The sequence below is a fragment of the Trypanosoma cruzi genome, genomic scaffold, assembly GCF_000209065.1.
Source record: "Trypanosoma cruzi strain CL Brener 1047053516499 genomic scaffold, whole genome shotgun sequence".
NCBI classification, from domain to species: Eukaryota; Euglenozoa; class Kinetoplastea; order Trypanosomatida; family Trypanosomatidae; genus Trypanosoma; species Trypanosoma cruzi.
Genome location: NW_001849421.1, coordinates 94,667 through 113,099, shown reverse-complemented (window position 1 = coordinate 113,099; position 18,433 = coordinate 94,667). Strand labels below are relative to the sequence as shown.

At 50.3% G+C, this 18,433-nt stretch overlaps 7 protein-coding genes and 1 pseudogene across 7 annotated transcripts, besides 14 other annotated features; all 8 read right to left on the bottom strand.

Moving 5' to 3' along the window:
- On the bottom strand, positions 1 to 2,285 carry Tc00.1047053507857.80 (annotated as a pseudogene; the record flags this gene model as incomplete).
- Positions 1 to 18,433: a sequence feature (heterozygous, non-Esmeraldo-like haplotype).
- Positions 49 to 74: a microsatellite.
- Positions 2,386 to 2,410: a sequence feature (AT_rich).
- Positions 2,551 to 2,571: a microsatellite.
- Positions 2,952 to 2,971: a microsatellite.
- On the bottom strand, positions 3,836 to 4,909 carry Tc00.1047053507857.70 (hypothetical protein, conserved; the record flags this gene model as incomplete). The annotated part of the gene is made up of 1 exon (XM_804160.1): positions 3,836 to 4,909. One exon carries the CDS (start codon positions 4,907 to 4,909, stop codon positions 3,836 to 3,838), a length of 1,074 nt encoding a protein of 357 aa, XP_809253.1.
- Positions 5,780 to 5,865: a sequence feature (A-rich).
- Positions 5,896 to 7,899, bottom strand: Tc00.1047053507857.60 (dynein intermediate chain, putative; the record flags this gene model as incomplete). The annotated part of the gene is made up of 1 exon (XM_804159.1): positions 5,896 to 7,899. The coding sequence occupies one exon, from the start codon at positions 7,897 to 7,899 to the stop codon at positions 5,896 to 5,898; it is 2,004 nt and encodes a 667-aa protein (XP_809252.1).
- Positions 8,326 to 8,396: a sequence feature (T-rich).
- On the bottom strand, positions 8,688 to 11,000 carry Tc00.1047053507857.50 (protein phosphotase, putative; the record flags this gene model as incomplete). Its single annotated transcript, XM_804158.1, has 1 exon — positions 8,688 to 11,000. The coding sequence occupies one exon, from the start codon at positions 10,998 to 11,000 to the stop codon at positions 8,688 to 8,690; it is 2,313 nt and encodes a 770-aa protein (XP_809251.1).
- Positions 11,214 to 11,238: a microsatellite.
- Positions 11,238 to 11,261: a microsatellite.
- Positions 11,889 to 13,667, bottom strand: Tc00.1047053507857.40 (ATP-dependent RNA helicase, putative; the record flags this gene model as incomplete). Its single annotated transcript, XM_804157.1, has 1 exon — positions 11,889 to 13,667. One exon carries the CDS (start codon positions 13,665 to 13,667, stop codon positions 11,889 to 11,891), a length of 1,779 nt encoding a protein of 592 aa, XP_809250.1.
- Positions 14,010 to 14,061: a sequence feature (CT-rich).
- Positions 14,105 to 15,718, bottom strand: Tc00.1047053507857.30 (hypothetical protein, conserved; the record flags this gene model as incomplete). The annotated part of the gene is made up of 1 exon (XM_804156.1): positions 14,105 to 15,718. The coding sequence occupies one exon, from the start codon at positions 15,716 to 15,718 to the stop codon at positions 14,105 to 14,107; it is 1,614 nt and encodes a 537-aa protein (XP_809249.1).
- Positions 15,580 to 15,662: a sequence feature (T-rich).
- Positions 16,295 to 16,360: a sequence feature (CT-rich).
- On the bottom strand, positions 16,566 to 17,297 carry Tc00.1047053507857.10 (transcription elongation factor, putative; the record flags this gene model as incomplete). The annotated part of the gene is made up of 1 exon (XM_804155.1): positions 16,566 to 17,297. One exon carries the CDS (start codon positions 17,295 to 17,297, stop codon positions 16,566 to 16,568), a length of 732 nt encoding a protein of 243 aa, XP_809248.1.
- Positions 17,394 to 17,464: a sequence feature (T-rich).
- Positions 17,565 to 17,603: a microsatellite.
- Positions 17,788 to 18,433, bottom strand: Tc00.1047053507857.4 (transcription elongation factor, putative; the record flags this gene model as incomplete). The annotated part of the gene is made up of 1 exon (XM_804161.1): positions 17,788 to 18,433. A coding segment is annotated over one exon (646 nt), but the record flags the coding sequence as incomplete, so codon positions are not given.

Genomic DNA, 18,433 nt, shown 5'->3' with positions numbered 1-18,433 from the left:
AGTCCACATCAAAAGTCGTTGCAGGACCTCTCCGGCTTATTCACCACGTCCTCCTCCTCCTCTTCATCCTCCTCGTCAATTGTGTCGGCATCGGCACCATCACTCGAGGAATCGTCGTCTTCGTTGTTATCACTCCCTCTGCGTGTTGTCTCTGAGTCGGCCTGCGATCCCACCTTCGCCCTTCCTGCCGTCGCTCCCTCCTCATCGGAGACAAGTCGCAGAACGGCATCCAACGACTGCCGCACCGCCTCACGCAGTTGCTCCTTCTCAGTTTTTGACAGCGTCGTTCGCACCTCTCCAAGGGCATCCACGCAACGCTCCAGAGTACAGAAGTCCGCCTCCCTACATGCCCACAAGATGAGGCCCAAAAGTCGCTCAGGGTCCCGCATGTCATTCAGAAGGATAGCGTCCCTCACCCACTTCATTTCACCAGAAGTGACAGCAACAAGCGCCTGTAGTTGCTCACGTATCTCAGAGTCGTTCCACATCAAGACAACCGAAAGTAGTTTCTTGAAAAAGTTCAAATTCGCTTCTCCCTCATCTTTTTCTTCTTCCGCTAATTCTCCTTCCTTCCGCATGCTGGCGTCCATTCGGATGGCGTCCACCAGGTCTTTAGCAACCTGCAACCGCACCGCCCTTGTCGGGGTAAACGGTGCCTGGCGGTCAGTGCCACTACCGTTTGGGTTCGCACACGCATGCAACAAGATTGATAATGGCTCCCAGAGTCTGTTGTGCAGGTACTTTGTGATTAGCAGTTCCGCCACCTGCGAGGCCCCGGGAAGGGCAGCAACAACGCCCACAATCCCCGCCTGAAGCAGCTCAAACCTTCTCTGGAGTGCGTCGTCCGCATCATTCGGAAGAACTTGACGGAACGCATTAGGGTGACCACACAATACATTAAGACACTCACAAAAAAGACCCTCGTGGCGAGCAGCCCGTCGCATACTTGACGCAACAATCGACACGGTGGCATCTAAGCGGCGGGCTCCCTCGGGCGCTGTTCGCATCAACGCAGCCAGTGTGGTGAGGATACGGTGAAAAAGCTTGACGCCGTCGTGCTCATGTCCTTCGCCTCGCGCCGCAGCGCGAACGCACAGAAGCTCCCACACCTGCAAAAGAGAAGATAGCACCAATCGCCACTCCTGGGAACTTGCGTCGCCAAGAGACTCTAGTTTTTGCACAAGCGTCTCACCAAACTCAGCAGCCGTGTCCACGCAGCGTGGGTCACGCGTGAGGGGCACCAGCAACGGAACGAGAGAGGGGTAAATGACTTCCATCGCCTCCGGGTCTCGACACTCTGTGCAGCTCCAAATAACATCCCGCAGAAAATCATCTTCAAAGTAGTCAATAGCAGTTCCAGATGTCTCGCTACACCACAAAAGCAAAAGCTCCCAGGCTCGCCGAATTACCACAACCGCATCGTCAAATATAGCGTTGTGAAGAGCAATAGAGACGCAGCGGTAAAGTTTTGGTGTCATGAGTTTTGCCTCTAAGATATCACGCAACAATAAGAGCGACGCTGAACGCACAACGGGTGTCCTCATCGCAAGATTGTTCTTCGCATTGCCTTCTCGCACAGGCAAAATGGGTTGTAGTGACTGTGCTTCCACAAACGAAATGATTTTCTCGCGCGCTAGCACGGGTTGCCGCATCATGTATCCCATAGTACATACAGACGAATACAGTGTGTTGGATCGTCGGTCCAAATTATCGTCTTGGAGCGGCTTCCCTCTACTCTGTTCAATCACAGTTTGAAACGTTTCAATGAGGCCCTCCACAACGTTATCGGCAATCCCATGTAACATCTCAGGAGTGACGACTGCGTTGAATGCCTCACGGGATTCCTTCCGCACGGAGGTCTCCATATCATTCATACGCAACAACCAAACAACGGCAAGCGATGGCAATCCCCGAACCAGTTCTTTTCGCAGGGCCTTCCCCCGTTGAGCTATATTAAGCAAAAGACCAAAAACGCCAGCACGAACAGATGCATTCGGATGCTCAGCGTGGCGTATGACAGACTCAATGATGTTTGGAATGTATGAAATAATTTCTTCCTCCATTACAAGAGTCAATAAACGATTCAATTCTGAAAGAGCTTTGAGCAAAGTTATTTCATTGGTTTTATGCAGGAGCTTCAGATTCATTTCTACCATAGACGCATCTTCTGCCGCACCCTGGGCGGGTATTGACATACCGCCCAAAAAACTCTGAAGACTATCCGGTGTACCACGAGCCGTCACAAAAGACTGCGCGGCACGTCCCTTGGCTGGTCGTGGTGGCATTTATGCTCGCTATTTGTTAATAATATATATGTGTATGTGTATATATAGTTTCCTTGCCTCCTCCCCTCTCCCTCTCTCGGCTTTTAAATATCTTCCTCCCTTAAAAAAATTTTTTTTTTTTTTTTCTCTTCAACTGGTGACCACGACTTCTTCTCTCACCTCGAGCTTCTGTCGATGGGGCAAAAAAGAAGGATGACTTCGATACAATCAAAAACACACGCACACGGAGGGGAGGAGAAATGGAGACGTACGCACATTCGCCGCGTCTCTCTCTCTCTCTCTCTCTGTGTGTGTGTGTGTGGGTGCAGGGAAAGGGAGGGAGGGTACGTGTCTTTTCCTCCTGCAGTGGCGCCATGCACAGTGGGGCAAACGACAACAACGACAAAAAAGACGGTCTCAACACAATCATTAAATAAAAGTAATCAAAGAATAATGGTGTCCAATCAATCAATAAACAAACACAAAAAATAAGTGACGCAGCAGGACAAAAAAAAAAAACACAAAAAAACACAAAAAACAAATGAACGCAAAAATGCATCATTTGCTGTAGTAAATGGGAGAAGGAAAACACACGGAAATAAGGAGTAAATTCATCTCACACGCTCCTTCTGTCATTTTGCCCTTCTGTGTGCGCATAACCGTGAAGTGGTCAACGAGATAGGCACGAATAATAATAATAATAATAAAGAGGTGGGTGATAAAGATGGTCTTGGTATGTGTGCAAAAAAAAAAAAAAAAGAGAGAAAGAGAGAGAGGAAAGGCTCACCGCCACCACATACATTTGAGCCCATCATCTACAAATTCAAAACCAGGGCATTAGACGAATGTTTCTCGTGCGTTTTTCCACGACTTTAAGTGGATAGACCGGGTGGACCCACATGCGTCGCCATGACATTGCCACCAACGTCCCATTTCCCTCCTCCCTCTCCCTTTCTCTCTGTTGTTAATTTCCTACTGAGCACACACCCACATGTTTATATGTTTATTTGTTAAAATGTGTTTACATCATCACACACGTGCTTCTCTCTAACCCTTACTTTCTACGGGGTTCTCATCTCTCCCTCCCCTCCACCTTGGAATTTCTAAAACAATTCATTTTAATTCTTCTGTTTCATTTTCTTTCCAAAGAATTATATCCACAGTGAGCCGGAAACTGTGTGTGCGTGCGCAGAGGCCTGGGAGGGGCTGTGAGGTAGAGCGAAAAACATCCGCTCTTGCGGTATTTTTTTTGTTTTCTCTTCTTTTTTTCCTTACCTCCATGCCCTCTCAGTCATTTTCTATCAATCTATGATTCCCCTCCCCCACTCCCTCATGTGCACACGCACAGGCAACTCCTCTATGAATATGCCAACAAAAACAGTCTTCCTCCACTTCGCTCTCAAAATCTATGCGTACACCCATGCACATGTATACGTCTGTGTACGACGCCGTGCGTGAAATTATCTCACTCCACTGTCCATCACCGTACCTTTTCTCTCCCTTTTTATGCAAGAAAGGCCTGCGGGTAATTTCCACAGACAAATACACACACAAATACATACACGTACGTACTATATTGTCCAGTGGCGCATAATGGATTTGTCTAAAGGTTCCCGATGGACACGCGTAAAACGACCATGTGGAGGGATCTTAAGCGGTGCAATATCGCGCAGTGGCAGAGTTTTCCACGCGTCAGGCAGTGTCAGCACTAAAGGACTGCACAATTGGCCATCTGTCGCTAGCCTATACAACGCGTCCTTCACCGGTATGTCCTCCTGACACCCTTTAAGAAGTCGTTCAATGATGTAGTACACATTGACTAGTGTCGCGTCCTCCTCGCTACGGGATCCATAAAAGTCATCCGCAAGAAGACTGTTTCGTGGGTTGAGCTTGCAGCAGTTTGCTGCATTATCAACGATAAGTAGACGGTCCATTTCACGTCCCAACAGACGTAGATCTTTGGTATGAAGCGGCTCCGTGAACCACATATCATTGCGGTATATCACTTCATCAAAAACGGGTCCCCTTTCATTCAATTGCTCCACCACTGGCAACGCCGTTTCCTTCTTTGACGCTGTCCACAAGACGACCTCCAAGCCTTTCATGTGGCGAAGGGCATTGAGGAAATGCAGGCAGTACGGGCGTAGAATGGCAGCCGACAGGGCTCCATTACGGTTACTAACAAGCGTCTCGTCAAGATCTAGAACAACCGTCAGCGTCGGACATGTCTCGTGCGCCTCAAATTGGGGAAGCAAAAAACTTTGAAAAAGCGGTTTTGCCAAAGTGCCAAACCGTTCACGGAGATCAAGTGCACAACGAAGTTCTGCGGAGAGGGCTGCAGCATGCAGACGGCGGCGGCGGGTGCTGGGAGAAGAAGGACTGCGGAACGAGGCTGAGCGGGACAAGGTCATCGTGTTGGGACCACGCGTCGACGACTCCGTCAACCCGCTACTGTTTCCAGTGGACGGGGTATATTGACTGGACGCGGTCGCCGCTCGGTCTTTGGGGGATGAGACTGCTTTTGCATCTAATAGCGCTCCCGATGAGCGGAGTTGACTGTACCAATATGACTTGATCATGCTCGTGTTTTGGCGGCGGTGGAGTGTGTCCATGAGCCGTCCCTCTATTGGGGAATAGTCAGACATGTTTGCCAACCCGCCAACTATTCCTTCTGCGTCAGTGGGGAAGAAACGTTATGCCTTATTGCCGCGGCTGCGTTCCTTCCTTCTGGAGGGCAACAGACCTCTGCTGCGTGGAGTCCGGCCGGGTGCCCTTCACTCTTTCTTGGTACAAACAACGCGGGGTTTCGTGAGGAAGTGCGGGTGAGACGGTGTGCCGTGGAATTTGCTCCCGCCTTGTCTTTTGTTCGTTTGCTCCTTCGCCTCCGTTTTTGTCGACCCGCTCGGCTTCCCCGCGCACCTCGTGCTCCCCCGCCTCCGTCTCGCTGCCGCCGGCGTCACCCGAGTCAATGCGCACTGCACCGTCGAGGGCGATAGGAGAGAAAAACCCCACGACACACACAAACACACAAAAAAGGAGACACAAACAAAAGAAAGGACAGAATTACTTGTGATACATCCGACAAAACAAAATGCACACACACAAAAAGAGAAACACACACACAAACACGCAAAAGACAAAACAAAAAAGTCAACTGAATGTAAGAGACACGCCATCGTCGTTAACATATAACGAAGAAAGTGGAGTGGCCCTTCAGCGCATAAGTACACAGACAAACCAGTGATACGAAGCCAACGCGTATCAAAGGCAGCTGATGGACAGGCATGCAGATAGACATATGTATATCTATGTATATATACATCCATGGCTGTGAAGACACCGAGCGGTGGTGAGAGGTGACAACTTGCAAACTAATCCCCGCCTCCTCGTTCAAACTTTCCTTCCCGCCTGTTGCTTCTATTCGTCTTGAGGCAACACCACCCACCAGCGCATCACATTCCAATAAACCAAAATCTTACATAAAACCAAAAATGAGACATTCATGGCAATTCATCTCTCTTTCATTTTGTCATATTCTCCGTGTTTTTTTTTTCTTCCTCTTTTTTTCTTTCCTTCTCCTTGCTGCGTCTCTTTCCTCTCCAGCGCCCGCTGTTGCTCACTCTGGGTGCACTCACAACTGCCCCAGAAGCACTCTATCCCTGAGGGTAATATCTATCAGCCGGTCGAGCTTCTCGACTTCAAGCTTGCGTAGACTCTTCGGATCGTCAGGCTCACCCTTCTTTGGTTTGCACAGGATGCGCAGGTTCGGCGAGAGCTTCAGGATGAGCACCGATCCACGCGAGTCACCCACCAAGAGGACTGGCTCATTCTTGTGAAATGCAACGTGGGTGAGTTTGGCATTCTTCACCACCGTCTGTGTGCAGAGAGGCTCACGCTTGTTTTTGTTCAGGTCAAACACAAACACCTTGCCGTTCGAGGTGACTGCCGCAAAGACGGTGGAACTGTACGGAGCCCATGCGATGTCGCCAACGGAGTCAGCCGCGTCAAAAGTCAAGAGGGGTTTTGTGGAATTCTTGAGCCACAGTTTCACCGTCCAGTCAGCAGAGCAAGTAATAAAGATGTCTGGATGGAATGGATTCCAGCGACATGTGTACACAGGCATGGTGTGCCCCTCGTAACGTACCAAGCACTGTCCATTGTACCCTTTGCTACACAGCATCACAGAGCCCTCCTGCGTGCCCGCAATGAAAAGGCCATCATACGCCACAGAGAAGTCAAAGCATGTCCCACCTAATCGACTAAGTAAGATCGCCTCCGGGTCCGAGGCGCATGCACCTGTTGTCAGTGTCATAACATCTTTGAAAACCAACTCTTTCTTGTGTAATGACCAGCTCGTAATGCGGCCATCCGTACTGATAGAGTAGAACTGAAGATTCATGGTGCCATTGCACCAGTGAATCTCCCAAACGGGGTCCATGTGTTTACCAGAACGTACATCAGATTGACAAATGGGTTTCACGCTCTCCTTACCGTCCTTGCTGATTATGCGGAGGTCAAATACACAGACTGATCCATCATGTAAACCGCAGGCAAGTAAAGCCGTTTCTTCAGGGTGAAATGCAAGACACATAACACCGCTCTCCAGATTAAATGAAAATTCCGGGTGGGCGGGAATTTGGACGCCCGAGAGCGTTGGTACGGTGTTTTTCAGAGTAAAACAATGAATGGAGCCTTTGCCCTGTCGCTGAAAGTCGTAGCTACCAAAGCCTACCGCAAACAGGTCTTTGTAGCGATTGTTTAAAGAAATGCTAGTTACTGCGCGATGCTTCACCTTTGTCGTGAAGAATTGCCACAGTGGCAGCAAATTGCCATCCTCCTTATAAAGATCACTCTCATCTTCCCAATACTTGAAGTCTTCAATGATGTCGTGACAATCATTTTGATTGACCATTCGCTCAATGATTTTAAGCGCCTCCCTGTATTCGGAGGAGCTTAAAATCTCTTCTGACGTTTTGCTTCCGCCGGTGTCCTCGGGTAAAGTAATTTTCTCTTCATCCTTTCCAGTGCGATGCGCGGTGGCCTTTTTATGTGCCGCTGCGGCCTTTTCGTTCTGAATGCGATCTTCTTCATAGGCATCATAAATTTCCCACGCGGTGGCCATGGCACTAAAATTCGTCGACGGCGGCGGGTCTGTCATGACACACTGTTCCCTCAAGCAGTTGTTCATCGTCTGGTTGCCACGGTCCCTGTAGTTAAACTGATTCTTCAGGATGCTTGTGGAAACGCCCTCGTCGACCAAATCCGGGTTCAGCTCGGCACGTGCGGCGAGTTCTGTGTCGTGCTCGCGGCGTTGACGGTCCTCCGCCTGCTGCACCGCTTCCGGGTCATCCTTTCGTACGGTACTGCCATCCTGCGAAAAGTGTCTCGCCGTCTGCCCCACGCTTGGAAAGAAGCGGTAGGCGCGTGCATCCTTCTTGTAGTCGAAGTACACCGGAGTTGACATGACGCTGGGGTCCGTGCCCTTCAGGATGCGCTCCACCACCGCGTCGCGGTCCTCGCCCGGTTGCTGTCCGCCGGTGGCGTCAGGCGGCCCTGCGGAGGTCTGACTGTTGTTCGGGTGGGACTCGTTGGGGTTGTGGCTGGCGCGCCGCGCATTGGTTTGATTGCCGTCCATTCTGCTGCTGTCGGGTGGGCGTCGAGCGCAGTTGACGGGTGACGTCAATATTTTTCCTCTTCCTTCTGATCTTCTGTTTTTTCTTCTCTCTCTCTCTCTCTCTGTGTGTGTGTGTTTCAGCGGCGAGGATCGCACGCAAAAAAACCTTTAAAAAAAAGATGTTTTTTTCCTCCAGTCACCGCGGCAAAAGAGAAATGAGGGAACGAAGAACGGGTGCTGGCAAACAGACACCAGCGCCGAGCCCCACAAACTGCGAGAGCGACGGAACGAAGTGCACACGTGAGTGGGCACGCAAAGAGGAAAAAGTATTAAAAGGGAGAGAGAGAGACATGCACACACGTAACAACCGTGAGCCCGGATAACACAAGTCCGCAGCCGCCACCACAGCGGGCCGCACACGCCCCACTTCTCTGCACTCGCGGCAGCAGAAAAGAAATACAAAAAAAGAGAAAAAAATACAAAACGACAACAACCAAAAATCACAAAGAGAAAAAAAAGGATGCACGTTTGACTCCCGAAAGGCATTGAGAGAGAAATAAACGCTCTTCAAAGCAGACTCCTTCTTCAATGCAAGGATTCTTCCCAGTTCATCCCTCCCTCCTCGCCAATTTATTGCTATGGCTATTATTACTGTTGTTCTCAGGGTAGACCCATGTATATAAAAAAACTAATGCTACATGAAAAAAGAAAGACAAAAAAAACACAACAACAACAGGTAGTATGCTCTCACATTTGCATCTCATCTTTCTGCCGCGTTCACCACTCACTCATGTTCCCGCGTCTGTTTTCTACCCAAAACTCACGACCGACGACCCCACGTAGGATGGCACTATCGGCCTCTTCATGGGGCGTTCCTTGATGCTGCAGAAACTCTCGGGAAGTGAGCCGGAGCTCCATACCGTAGGCCCCGCACGCCTCTGCAAAGGCTCAAATTTGTCCTCCGCAACACGACGTCCAGCAGAGCGGCGCCACGAGATCGGGCGCACCTCTTGGTTTAGGATGATGCACGCACCAGCTCTGTTCATGTCTTCCAGGTAGTTGCAGCAAGAGAAAAGCGTTAGGATGCGGCCAGAGAAGCCCATCTCCAAACCAGACATCTTCTGTTGGTGCGCACGGATCAGCAGCGTGAACCCCCACCGCTGCATAAAGGACTCAAGTGCGAATGCCGTAAACTCGCGTATGATGTTCCGATCATCACCTCGTCCCATATTGCTGCGGAACCCGTGTGCATCAAATGCGTCATGGCGAAAAGCATGCTCGTCTGATGCCTGACCAAAAATGCCTTCTCCACTTCGTAGCAACGGAGTGTCACAAGTGACAGAAGAAGAGACGGGATCGTTCCAGAGCAGCTCGCGCACCAGACGGCGAAACTGCGCAATCCGACCCTCTTCATTATCGACCGGCATCAGACAGCGAAAACGAAGGTCACTCAACTCACTCGGGGTGCCGTCCATAAGAAGCTTTAGAAGATCCTCGTGTGGAACGCCATCGTTGCCTGCTGTGATTTCCCTCGGGGAAGACGGGTATTTATCTCTTTCCTCCCCTTCCTTCTCACGCCTCTGCTGCCCTTCTTGGGGCGGCTGCTCCTCTCGCCCGCGAGGCGCAGGCTCGTCCAAGTTAACATGCAGCAGCGGGATACCCCCATGACACGCAAAAATGGTGTCGTCCACAATCGCCATTAGCGGAAGCGTCGCAAAGACATCATTCACGCGTCTCCAAAACATCTCGCCATCTTTATTGCCAAAGAAATCCCAGCACTTTTTGCGGAAGGACAAATCACCATAAGTTTCAACGTCACCATTTATCTCCTCATCTTCATGATTGCCACGAAGAATGATGACATTCTCCGGGCAAAGAGCCTGCCAGGAGAGGAGGTACAAGACAACCTCCACGTCGTGTAAGCCACGATCCACGTAGTCGCCAAGAAACAGCACCGGTGTTGTCATGAGAGACCAGTGACGGAAGGGCACCACGCTATCAGCAATGAACTTTAGATCTGCAAAACTGCCATGAATGTCACCACAGCAGAAAATGGGTGACCGACGCCGTATCGTTAACGGTGAAAATGACATTGTCATGATCGCATGCTCCGCCAGAAGAAAGAATTGTTCCAAAAGCATTTTTCTACTGCTTTCGGTGAATTTCAAAAAAGTACCCTCTTCCGGTTCGTAGGCATCCTCAACACATTCCAATACATTTGCCGCCGCTGAACGCACCGGCGTCTCAAAGCGCATGTAACGAACACCTTTTAACACCTCGTACCCGTGGCATGTCATGTAGGGATCATCCAAAACATGATGGCTGAGCTTCGTTTTTGTGCTTTTTGGATCCGACAACTGGCCGATTTCTGAGGCGCTCAGACTACTCTGATCCATAATAGTGTGAAGAGCGGCACGCTCCCCCAACAACTCCACAACGTAGGGCACGATGGCATGTGGTGATGGTGGCAGGTAAGTATCCGCTTTGCCTATGTACGGCGGCATATTGTGAGCGAAACCCGAGCTTCCAGGATCCGTAAGACCTTGACAGGAACTTTTCTCTGTTTCCTCTAAAGGCTTTGATTCGTATGAAGCCATCAACAACTCCGCTTTGTTTTCTTTGGAAGACCCCATAATTTGCACCACACGTGGCGATCGCGGAGAATTTATCTCTTCCACCTCACCAGTTGGTGCCAGAGGTAGCAGCAGTAATGGCTTGTTTCGAAGGCTTTCCACCAAGGGTTTGGGAGTCAATACTTTTGAGGTGCTCTCCGGCGTTGGCACCGCAACCGAATACGTGCTGATTGTAAAGAAACGAAACGTCGTTTGCTTGCAACATTTAATGAATGAGACAAAAGAGCCGGGGGGAAGCCGCAAGGGTCGGCTAAGCATCCCCAATTTAATATTGTTCACGTACACAGCAATACTAGCGGCCGGGATGCTGAGCAGCAGCTCCTCCTCCGCGGTGCAAGAAATACGAGCCAGGACAGGATGGCGGGAAGCGACGATGTGAGCCCCGGCGGCACGCGATTGGGGCTGCTGCACGACGATGTCGCATGACACGTCAAGTCCGATGCTCAGCTCGCGGCCGCTCTCAACAACAACGCATCGGTTGTCCCACATGTGCTGCCCCAACGATTTCAAGCATAACGTACAAAAAAAGAAGAAAAAAAGAAAAAGAAGAACGCATCACGCAAGGCACACACTCACCAGTCCAAAAGGAAAACCCCGCAATGGCAACTGGCGATCTGCTGCTGAGAGTCAACACCCACGACAAATGACACGCCAGCGCCATTCACACTCCCATGGTCGATGCACCACCACCAAAGTGCCGAAACGCACACACACACACACACACACAGAGAGAGAGAGAGAGAGAGAGAGTAGACGGATTTTTCTTATCAAAGACATAATCCGTCTGCCACGCATCCACGACAAGAAGGTCGAGATTCAAAATGTAAAAAAACATCCAAAACAACAATAACGACAAAAGGAGTCGAAGTATCGCGGCATCCAAATAAGAAAAAATGGCAAGGCAAATACTGGCATCGGTAATTCTACAACAAAAACTGTTTACATTCAAACCCTGCAAACCATAAAAAGCCGGACAAAAGATGTGGCGTTCACCCCATTGTTGAAGAGCCGCTCTTGTGTAGGGATGAAAGAAATGGGGCATAAAACGGAAGGATGTTAAGCGGCACCTCCTCAGAGCATGGGAATTCGATGGCTACCAAACTTCCTTCGTGAGGGGTCAAGAAGGAAAAGAAGAAAGAGAAAAAAAAGACAGTTTTTAAGGCATCGTGTAAGAAGGGGGGAAAGAAGCAACGAGAGCGGCAGGAAAAACAAAAGACAAACGAGCCGTCTTATGAAATTAACCGTTCATTAAAAGCGTACCGTGTTGCACAAGGCGATGGTCTGCAACGACCCCCTTCCAAGACACACCAGACACATAAAAAGTGGGGAACAGGAGTTTCATTGTCAGTGAGAATATTTACGACGCGATGTGAAATATTACAACCTTCGTTTCTTCGCCTTCCCCATCTTTACAGCGCTGGCCACCCGGCTGAGTGGGTCACGGGACCTTGTTCTCGGTTGCTGAGAAGCGGATGAAGATTTTGATGATGTACACGCACGGACACGTTTTCGGTATTTTTCAGCAGAGTCCACCCCCTCAATGTGCATGTAGTGTGGGACGTCAAGTAACGTCGTGTCACACTTTGTTGTCTTCTTGGATCGTGATAAAATCCGCTGAAGAACAGCCTCATCCTTTTGACTCATGTGACTTTTTAGGTAGGCACTGCGGGTGAGTTCTGCAGCCACGGAGGAAATGCGTTGGCGGCGAGTGGACGACCTGGTGATAGAGAAGAGCACATTGTCGACCCGATACTGAAGCTTTGCCGCCTCCTGGCGGCGGAGTTGCTTGAACGGTTCAAATGTATCATGCGTGGCCCCCAAATGACGGCGCAAATGTCGTGTCACCCTCTGCGCTTGCTGAAGGGTAAACAGTGTGATCGCCATGCCGCCCTTACCCGCCCTGCCGGCACGCCCGACTCGATGAGTGTAAAGAGAGAAGGCGGAGGTTGTCGGATGCGCTATGCCATCAAAGAGAACGACATTTCGGACGTCTGAAAAATCAATTCCCCGCTGTAAGGCCCCATCATGACGGTCTTCTGTCCTTTTCCCTTTCTTGCTGTGCATTCGTGTAGTCTGCGCCTCCGCCCCCGGTATGGATTCCTGCAGGTTGTCGACACTCTCTAGCGTTCCATCGGTACAAACCAGCGTCCCGACGGATCCCACCTGAAAACGGTGAAGTGTGTCCACACGGACGTTTAGAGGCAAGTTGGAATCGTACACAAGCGCCTCCACTCCCAACTGTGCCAAAAAACTCTGCACTTTATACGTCTTTTCCTCCTCATTGACGAAGATGAGGGTCTTGCCTTTAATGTGTCCAAGACGGTATAGCGCATACAACAGAGTGTGATGATGACACTCGTCGGTGGCCACAAGGTAGTAGTGCCGCAGCCTTTCCTCGGAATTAATTCCTTTCTTCGTGATGCGGGACTCTACGACGATGTTTTCACCCTCTGTTGGGGTCATCTCGTTTTCATCGTCTGTGCTCAGCGTGATGGTGACAGGGTTATGGAGCAGCTGACTCTTAATGTGCACCACTCCGTCTGTCAATGTTGCGGATGAAAGGATAGTCTGCACTGAGGGTGGCAAAACAGACTGCACGGCGCGCAGTGAACCCTCGGCAATGGAGATGACAAAATCCACTTCGTCAATGACAACACAGCGAAGGGTTGCCAGATCTTCGGCGGTCACTGTACCACTGCGGCAGTGCTTGCCAAGCAGCGCGGCGGTAGTCACGAGAATGGGGGCGGCGGCTACACGTGCTTTTGTGACAACTCCGCGAGATGTCAGGTTATCCACCACAACCCTCGGTCTCACGTATTTTGCCAGAGCAGTAACCACCTCAACGGTTTGTTCGCACAGTTCCACAGAGGGCAGCAGGATAAGAGCTACAGGGTTCTTTGCGGTGCGTCGGTTGCACATCTTTTCCGTCTCGGTAATGACGCGTTGCAGGATGGGAATGACAAAGGCACCCGTCTTCCCGCTGCCCGTGCGAGACTGTATCGCCAAGTCACGTCCTTTTAAGGCCAGCGGGATGCATGCGCCCTGCACTGGGGTGGGTGAATTCCACTTGACGCGCTTGATGGCCTCCAAAATGCGACTGTCCAGCGCCATCTCCGGCCACGCCGTACAAATCGCATTCGACGGTGTGCCGCTCATAAAGCCGCTCGCACCTCCCCCTCCCTTTTCTTTCCTTTTTGTTTTTGTTGCTGCCGTTCTTCACGGTTCCTCAAAACACTCCCTCTTTTCTTTTTCCTTCCCCTTTTGCTTCTATTACGGTTGTTATTTTAGACGTCTCCGCGGCCTTCCCGGGCGAATTCCCCCAAAACACCACCGTGAAGGCCAGAGAGAAAAGACAGAAGAGACACAAGGCACTGTTTCTCCTTCACCATTCTGCCGTGTGCAGAGGTCGGCTGTGTTGCACGAGAGTCAGACGGCTGCAGACGCCCTCATTCACTCGTTTGCAACGGAAAAATCACCACACTGAGCAATTCTAAACACAAAGAAACATAAAAAAGAGAGAAAGAAAGAGAGAGAGAGAAAAAAAAAGAAATCACATTATCTTCTATGCGTGCGGATGCAAAGACCGTCCGTATTCACGAGACAAAAAACATGTCCCTGGGCCTCCAGAGCATCACGCTGTTGCTATCCACAGAGATCAGGTGACCCTCAAATCCCTCCTGCCAATTCCACGAGAGGTCCGTTACATTTTCGGTGTGTCCCGCGTGCTTAAACAGCAAACGATTTGACGTGGCATTATAAATGCAGCACTTCCCATCGCCACCGCCACTGCTGAAGAGATGTCGAGAGTGCGGACACCACTGGACCACAGACACCGGCCCATTGTGCATACGGCCAAATAACATCACAGCATCTGTGCTTTTACGAAGATCGTAGTAAAGTACCTCGCCATTCTCTGCACCAACCAAGAAAGAATTACCATCGAGTGGCGAGAGAGAAATCGATGTGACTCCGTTTGGCAGTGAAAACAGCTCCATGAGATCCGGTGTTCTTACATCGCCGTAGAGAACTGTTCCAGTTTCACACGATACCACAAACGCATGGGGATCCTTCCAAGAAAAGGAAATTTCACTCACCCGAGCCTCACCATCCTCCAGTTTATACGTATGGGACGGCGTGAGGGTGCGATCATCATCCTTCGCCGTGTTTCCCACGTGCCAGTAGCATACAACTCCAACCGAACCGGACGCCAGCGTCCCATCGGAGGTAACACTCCAGTCAAGTGCCTCACAAGAACCGCTTCCGCCAGAAAGTTTCAGCAGATGTTGTCCCTCCCCTCTTCGCTTGTCCCATCGATCCTGTTCCGTCACCACCGCATTCAAGGCCTGCATTCGCCTGTGGTACGTCATGCGTTCCTCGTCGGTGGGGTTTGAACTGAGTTCATTGGGTGGAAGCGGAGCACGGGGCCGAGCCGGATCATTGGGTGGAAGCGGAGCACGGGGCCGAGCCGGATCATTGGGAAACTTGTTTAGCGAAATACGCGACCAATCAAAGACGTACGCATTGCCATCACTCGAACCTGATGCGATGATAAGCGGATTGGCGTGCATATAACGCACTATTAAAGGATCCCCATCGTGTAACATGCGCCGCTCAACTTTCATGTCTACTTGACTTGGCGCCATCCCGTAGCCACCAACCTCGCCAGTTGCGTCGCAGTAAGTGTCATACGTGCGATCAAGCGACTCGACAGTATTCGGTGTCGTCACAGATAGTAACTGTATGTACTGCTGCTCCAAGCCACCAGTTCTGGAACAACACAACACGGTCTGCGTGGCCAGGCCGTTTTTCGCAGTCATATACGGCATCAACCGCGCGGAAGGACTTTCCCACACAAGATCAATGTGGACGAGGTACTGGTACAGATCACGCACATGCTTGCGCCAGGTGCAGAATTCCTTTTTTTCTTGGTACGGAACATCGCTTGACTTCGGTGAACTTCTTGAAGAAGCCTCTCTCTGGGAATTTCCCTCACTCTCCTGCGGTGTCTCTCTGTTTCCCAGGGAATCCATGGCTTCTTTACTAAAGTTGAAGGGGCCGTTCAATTGGCCAAAACAACAACAAACATAAAACCAATGAAAAATGACATGTATACGAATAGAGCAAAAAAAACAAAACAAAACAAAAAAACACGCACACAGACACACAGACAAATAGATCACCAAAGTGCCTGGACTACGCAAATACATACAACAAGAGAATGGCAATTAATAAACACGCAAATAAAGAGATGCGCTCATAAAAACAATGCAAAGTTGACGACATGAGAGTATCTTTCATCAGTGCGCGTCTCGATAGTGGATGTGTATAGACAAATGATATATATGTAATGCAACGCCCAACCTCATACTCAACCAATTTCACCCCCTGGCTTTTTGGCTGGAGGAGAATCACTTGTCTGTTGGCGAAGCAGTTCCTGACAGCGGTGCAGTTCTTTCTCCAGGCGTTCAATGAATCCCTCATAGGTTTGTATGAGTGCACTGTGCCCTGCATGTGACTCCTGCTCCAGAAAAGAATTGCGTTGGAGAGCATCCCAAAGTCTTCTTTGCAGCTCGATAATAAGACGATCCGTCGACTTCGTGGTCTCAGAGCACGATGAAAAAATGCCTCCCGGTAAACAAGCACCGGCTAATTGTGGCGAAAGCCCAAGTTTCCGTCGCAGCTCCTCATTCTCGGCTTTTAATTGTCGGCACTCTTCCTGCGCTTCAGTCAACTTCAACCTCAGCTCCTCAATCGTCTCCATCCTTCAGAAGAATCCCACTGCAAGGAAAAGACAAACGGAGTGGAAGAAAAAAAAAAAAAAAGAGAGGGAGGGAGAGAGAGGGAGAGGGCATTAAAGACACCCACACACATATGCACGTACAAATTCATGTCCACAAGAAATGATGCAAGGAGAATAAGGACGGCAGGCGCAGATACAACGTACCCACGCACAAGCATCCATTCAAGTAAACTTCTTGAAGTACGGGCAACAAAGCAGCAAGAAGAGAAAACAAGGCCGAGAGTGTTTCCATATACACCTAGAACTCCCCACCCTCAGTAGCGCCTCCACTTGTGATCACAAACATTACAGATACAAAAGACGGTCATGGGCTCATCGGCAGAACGCGTTTGCTTCTGTGTCCATGAACAATCCCTCGCCTTGCATGACGGACATGGAAAAAGCGTGGACTTGGTGGCCATTGCCCTCCGTATTTCACTTAGGTCGGTATCCCTGCTCCGCTTCAAGAACTCCTCTTCTTGATTTTTCCTCGCCTCCGGGTTCAGCAAATCCCTCTCTGACATATGCACCAGCACTTCCACCGGCAATCGTCCTTCAATAATGTCCTCTCGAAGTTTGGTATTCTTAGCGTCCCTCAAGTTCACCAAGAGCACGCGGAAGCCGTCTGCTGCCAGGGAACGATCACCGGGAATGGCCGTTACAATGCGCAAAGCAAGGGCATTGATTTGTTCCTCCTCCTCCTTGGCTCGACCCTGCATGAGGGCACTGCCAATCAGGGCGCTCCACTTGGCAACGCGGCTGCTGCCTTGCACTCCCCCAATCATTGGCTCCTCCTTCGGTTTAATAGGGGTGGCGCTCTGAGTGCTGTTTCCAAAGGAGCCAACGGGCGAACCCATCACTGACTTCCGCGCCAGCGGCAGCGGGGTTCGGGGACTAACACGTGGGATGACATCCACGGAATCTTCCAGTGGGGTAGTCGTGGTTGTGAATGAAACAGGACGAGGCCGCTTGACACCCACCGCTTCATCTGCGTTCTCCTCGGACATGTTCGTCGTTACTGATCCCAGTCTGCCTCGCCGTGGGACTCTACCGCGACAAAGAAGCTCCAAAATGTAGAAATGACGCACGTAAAACACAAATGTAAAACAGAACAACAACAACAACAGAAAAAAACAAAAAAAAATATATTCACACAAAAAGCACCAATACAAAATTTGTTTCCCAACCACCCAAGTAATAACCCATTGGGAAGCATATCATTTTTGCCCAGGCAATACAGTCATAAGAAAAGCATTCGTCTCCCTTCTTCTCGGTATATATATATATATATATATATATATATATATATACATTGAGAGACAAAGGTGATACGTCTGCAGACGCGTCACATTTAACTCCTTCTCACCAGCGACCCATCATTTTCATTCCTGCTCTATTCTTCCCATTTTTTTTTTTTTTGATGCATCCTTGTGGCAGAAAAAAAGTTTTGTAACCTTCACACATACAGCGTCTCCCACAACTTCCAGTTGTTTACGTTTACCGCCTAAAGGCATGAGAACAGGCGCAACAAGTCAAGAGATTAGGTGCCTCATCGTCGCCAGCCCATTTCTGCTTGTCGGCCTGTCGCCGTCTCAAAGTGCACCGTTGGCCGCCACAGGCGGGACAGGTGTAGATGGATGTCACCATTGCTGTAAGCTGTTCAACAAAAATAACGGTCTTTTGCTCCAAATTCTTCAGGCGTTGTTTCTCCCACTTTTCTCTAAGTTTTGGATTGACGAGTTCGCTCTCCGCCATGGACGCAAGCGCTGTGGGGGAGAGCCGACTTTCTAGTAAGGCCTGACGGAGAGCACTGTTCTCAGGGTCAGAGAGGTGATGCACAATGAGAGCCGCCGCGTGCACGCGATCACTTTTCTGCCGAATTGCCGACACGATGCCATCAAGAAGAGCGGACGGGACTCCTGTCGTCCCTGCGGAAATTTGAAGGGACTCTTCCAGTCTCTGACGAAGCCCACACCTCCTGGAATGCGTGGAGGGAACCTCGTCACGCCGATGTGTGGGCCTCTTGAGACGACCGTGACTTGTGGATATAAATCGAAGAAACGCCGCGTTGATGAGGCTGCGCAGTTCAGGGGAGGCACTCGACGCGCTCCAGTCGCTTCCGGAGTCGCACCATGAGCCTTCG